Here is a 5,302-nt window from a genome sequence, read left to right as displayed (position 1 = left end):
CTGCTGTAATTGATGACTCGAAGAACAGTGAGCTATGGCATTGCAGGTTGGGCCATATGAGCGAAAAAGGGATGAAAATTCTTTTGAAGAATGGACAGATTCCAGAACTGAAGTTTGTTGAACATCAGTTATGTGAAAACTGCATTCTTGGAAAACAAAAACGGGTGAGTTTCTTAAAAACTGGGAAGGAGCTCAAGAAAGAAAGACTAGAGTTGGTACACACTGATGTGTGGGGACCTGCACCTGTTTCTTCTATTGGCGGATCATACTACTATGTGACTTTTATAGATGATTCAACAAGAAAAGTATGGGTTTATATTATGAAGCACAAGTCTGAAGTATTTGCTATTTTCAAGAAGTGGAAGGCTTTGGTTGAAAATGAAACAAATCAGAAAGTTAAGTGCTTGAGATCCGACAACGGAGGTGAATATATCAATTCAGATTTCAAAGAGTATTGTGCTGAGAATGTGATCAGTATGGTGAAGACTGTTCCCCGAACGCCTCAAGAGAATGGAGTAGCTGAAAGAATGAATCGAACATTGAACGAGCGTGCTAGAAGCATAAGATTGCATGCAGGGCTGCCTAAAACCTTCTGGGCAGAAGCTATTAATACTGCTGCCTATTTGATAAACAGTGGACCCTCTGTTCCTCTTGAATTCAGAATTCCTGAAGAAGCTTGGAGCAATAAAAAGGTAAACCTTTCTTATTTAAAAGTGTTTGGATGTTTATCATATGTTCATATTAATGAATGTGATAGGAGCAAGCTTGATCCAAAGTCTAATAAATGTTTTTTCATTGGTTATGGTGATATCGAGTTTGGTTATCGTTTCTGGGATAATCAAAATCGGAAGATCATTCGTAGCAGAAATGTTATCTTCAATGAACAGGTTCTCTACAAAGATTGTGTTGGGAAGACATCAGGTGGTGATTCCAAGTTGGAAGAGACTGGTACAGTCGATTTGAGAGAATTTTCAGCTGAATATATACCGGTTGTCGAAGAAGAACAATGTGTTGTTGAAAATGAAATCGTTGAGAATGTGGCCCTAGAGGTAAATCAGCAAACACCGGTTATACAGTTGAGAAGATCATCAAGAAATCGAAAACCAGTTGAAAGGTGGTCTCCATCTCTAAACTATATCTTGTTGACAGATAGAGGTGAACCTGAATGCTATGAGGAAGTAATACAATCTGATGAATCGGTTAAGTGGGAGTCTGCGATGAAAGATGAGATGGACTCTTTGATGTTGAATCAGACTTGGGAGCTCACTGAGCTACCAAAGGGAAAGAAAGAACTTCATAACAAATGGATCTTCAGGATTAAAGAAGAACATGATAAAACCATGAGGTACAAGGCAAGGTTGGTTGTGAAAGGATTTCAACAGAAAGAAGGTATTGACTACAATGAAATCTTCTCTCCAGTAGTTAAATTGATGACAATTAGAACTATTTTAAGTTTGGTTGTGAAAGAAGACCTTTATCTTCAACAAATGGATGTCAAAACTGCTTTTCTTCATGGTGATCTAGATGAAGAAATTTATATGCGACAACCAGAAGGATTTGAAATCAAAGGAAAAGATGAGCTTGTGTGCAAGCTTTATAAGAGTCTGTATGGTTTGAAACAGGCTCCAAGGCAATGGTACAAGAAGTTTGATAGCTTCATGAAAAGTAACAATTTTTTGAGGTGTGAAGCTGATCATTGTTGCTATATCAAAAGGTTTGATAAATCGTACATTCTTCTTCTTCTCTACGTTGATGACATGTTGATTGCTGGAGCAAGCTTGTATGAGATTAACAAGCTTGAGAAAGAGTTGTCTGAAAAGTTTGCAATGAAGGATTTGGGTGCTGCTAAACAAATCCTTGGGATGAGAATTTTCAGGGATGAAGAAGTTCTCAAGCTTTCACAAGAAGAATATGTGAAGAAAGTTCTTAGCAGGTTCAACTTGTATGATGCAAAACCAGTTACTACCCCCTTAGCTAGTCACTTCAGACTATCTAAAGATCAGTCGCCTTCAACAGAGGAGGAGAACAATTACATGGCCACTGTTCTGTATGCCTCTGCCATTGGTTGTATTATGTATGTGATGGTTTGCACAAGACCAGACATAGCACATGCAGTGGGAGTTGTTAGCAGATTCATGAGCAATCCGGGTAGACAACATTGGGAAGCAGTAAAGTGGATACTACGATACTTAAGAGGAAGTACGGGTCTTGCTTTGTGTTTTCGAAAGTCTAATATGGGTTTGGAAGGATATGTTGATGCTGACAATGGTGGTGATGTTGATAGTAGGAAGAGCACAACAGGGTACATTTATACTTTGGGAGGTACTGCAATCAGTTGGGTTTCAAAATTGCAGAAGATTGTTTCTCTTTCTAGTTGTGAGGCAGAGTATGTTGCTGTGACAGAAGCTGCTAAGGAGATGATGTGGTTACAACCTTTTTTGCGAGAATTGGGTCAAGACTACGAGGGAAGTGTGTTGCGATGCGACAGTCAGAGTGCCATTCATTTGGCAAAGAATCCTGTTTATCATGGCAGGACGAAGCATATACAGGTTCGTTATCATTTCATCCGGTCAGCTTTAGAAGATGGAGTATTAGCTCTTGAGAAGATTCCCGGGAGTGAAATCCAGCTGATATGTTGACGAAAGCTGTGACAAATGAGAAACTGAAGTTGTGTGCAACTTCAGCTGGTCTTCTTCGTTAAGACACCGAATGGAAAGCCACTACCGATCGAGAGATGATGAAGTTAGTCTCCAAGTGGGAGATTGTTGAGTTATGGAGCCTACACTTATAATAAACTCTACATTATTAATTAGAGTTTATTGAGTTTTCTTTTTTTGGTTTTGGGTTTGGGCCTGACCAAAGTTATTTAGGTTTATAACCTGAATGTTTACCCTATAAATATGTGATTATTAAGGGTTTACATTGGGTTAGACAGAATTCTAGAGAGATAAAGTGTGAGGCAAAAAAACTCTGTATTCCTTCTTCTTCTTCATAGTGAAATCTGGTGGTGGCTGAAGTGGATGTAGCTCAATTTGAGTGAACCACTATAAATCTGTGTGTTCTTGTGTTCTTCTTTCTTGTGTTTTTTATAGATTGTTTTCAAACAGGTAGGATTTGAGAGATACAAATCCTAACAGAAAGAATATATATGTGCTATATCTGGGCATTATAATTGAAAAGGACACCCCTCCTTGCGTTTTTAATTTTTATAAAATTAGAAAATATATTGTTTTCCTTTCTTTTTAAGAAAGTTAAACACTCTTTGTAAAAATGTGTTTTTTCTTTATCTTCGTCATTGTTAGTCGTCATTTCGATGCTAGTTGTTAAGATGACGGATACATGAATGTGAAAATGACAATATTGTACATTTATTTTAGTCTTTAGAGAACAAATTCTTAAACACCAGTAAAACGTTTTAAATAAATATTAGTTTATTTTGAAAATGTTAATTGGTGATATTTTTATTTTATTTTTAATATTTAAAGATTTTAATATATAATAATAAATAAGTTAAAAAAGAAACAGAAAACATTTTAATAGTGTGATTAATTATTTGTGTAATATTGTTTGATTAGAAATTAAATAAAATGATTTTTAATTCTAGTTGAATTTTTTTTTTATAGAAAAAATCAAGATACAAATTCTAAAGTGAATCAAATATAATAATATTTTTGTATGATCACTTTCTCATTTTTCACTCTAAAATAATATAAGAAATGAATTATACATAATATTAATAAACTAAATAGGCTGAAATTTGTTGAACATGATTTTAAAACTGTTCTTAAATCACTTGCTCGTCCGTCGGAATCGGCATCCATAATAAACCTCACCTCAGATGTTTTCCGACAGTCGGCGCTGACAGCTAGTACTCTCAGGGGCGAAGCCAGGATTTGAAACCTACCCGGGCTAATTTTTTATTAAAAAAATCTATCCGGGCTAGTTTTATATTTTGCTGTCACCAATGCCTTTTAGCGACGAAAAATAACCTTTTAGCGACGGAAAACAACCAATAACGACGGTAATTTACCGTTGTTATTGATAAAATACATAAGGCTCCCCAGGCTACAGCCCGGGCCAGCTTGCACTTGGCTCCGCCCCTGAGTACTCTGCCTCCCTCGTCTTACCAGAAAAATCCAGTCGGTAAATACTTGACCCGTTCGGATACAACACTCCGAAATGCCTCTCCGATCCCATACCCGTTTTCATGTTCTCGTTGTACAGGGCAAAAAGTAGTGCCTGAATGACTACACCAGGCTTCGCCGGCGTTCCGATGGCCGGTATGGCCGTGAATTTCTTTATTACATTCCGGTTATAAATTGCGGCATTGTTAATATTAGCTCCTCCTGTTTGGCCAATATCTCCTCCATTTGGCCAACCGGTTTCCGCTATAAAGATCCCAACATGTGGGTAGCCCATTCTTTTCATGGCAAAGTAGACCGCGTCTATCATTTGATCCAGCAGATTGGTGTAGGTTAACCCCGTACCCGGATCCTTAACCCTTATGTTATTGGCGGAGGATAACAGGGCGTAATCAAGCTTGATGTCGACCGGGTTGGATGCCCAAGCGAAATACGGGTATACATCCAAGAAGAGGAATGATTTCGTGTACTTGAGAAACTGAAGCATAGGTTTAATGATTTGAGTGGAGATGTCGGCACGGAAGGTTCCATTGGAAGGCGGGTAAGAAGCTTGAAGCACGTCCATGGCCAATGAGGTAGTGACTCTGACCTTACGGAGGAGGCCGAATTTCGCAAGCGATTTCTGAATCCGGTACATCGACGGGACGAGGCTGAGCTGGATGTTACGGTCGGGGATAGAAAGGATTTCGTTTCCGACGAGAACGTATCGGATCTTTGTTTTTGGGTAAAAGGGTAAGACTTGGGACCGTACCCATTCGTCTGCGATAGCTTGATTGGTGGAGATGCTCACAAGGAGCTGGTTCGGGACCATGACCGTAACCTCGATGTCGGATCCTCTCAGGGCGCCGAGAATGGCCGGGTTAGAATCATACAGTTTGACTTGCTTCACCTTCATGGCTTTCAAGAGCTCGACGGACTTTGACGGACTGGGAAGGTTGTCTCCCAATTGGCCGTAGCATATGCCGACATTGCCGGCTCCGGCGGCGGCGTATGATACACCTGCTGGAAATTACAAGTTAGTTAATAAAGTAATATTAGATTAGATTTAGATGTAGAAAGAAGCTAAAGAGAATTAATAGAGATTTTGGACTTACTAGATACGGCGGCGGAAACTATGAAACAGAGGAGGAGTACGGTGGCCGAAAATCCCGTCATATTTG

At 38.9% G+C, this 5,302-nt stretch overlaps 1 protein-coding gene across 1 annotated transcript; it reads right to left on the bottom strand.

Moving 5' to 3' along the window:
• Positions 1–4,065: 4,065 nt before the first annotated feature.
• LOC124925371 (probable glucan endo-1,3-beta-glucosidase A6) lies at positions 4,066–5,098 on the bottom strand. The gene has a single exon (XM_047465357.1). The coding sequence runs from the start codon at positions 5,035–5,037 to the stop codon at positions 4,066–4,068; it is 972 nt and encodes a 323-aa protein (XP_047321313.1). The 5' UTR covers positions 5,038–5,098.
• Positions 5,099–5,302: the final 204 nt, after the last annotated feature.

This window comes from Impatiens glandulifera, chromosome 1 (assembly GCF_907164915.1).
Source record: "Impatiens glandulifera chromosome 1, dImpGla2.1, whole genome shotgun sequence".
In the NCBI taxonomy this organism is placed as follows: domain Eukaryota; kingdom Viridiplantae; phylum Streptophyta; class Magnoliopsida; order Ericales; family Balsaminaceae; genus Impatiens; species Impatiens glandulifera.
This window is presented reverse-complemented; position numbering and strand designations above follow the sequence as displayed.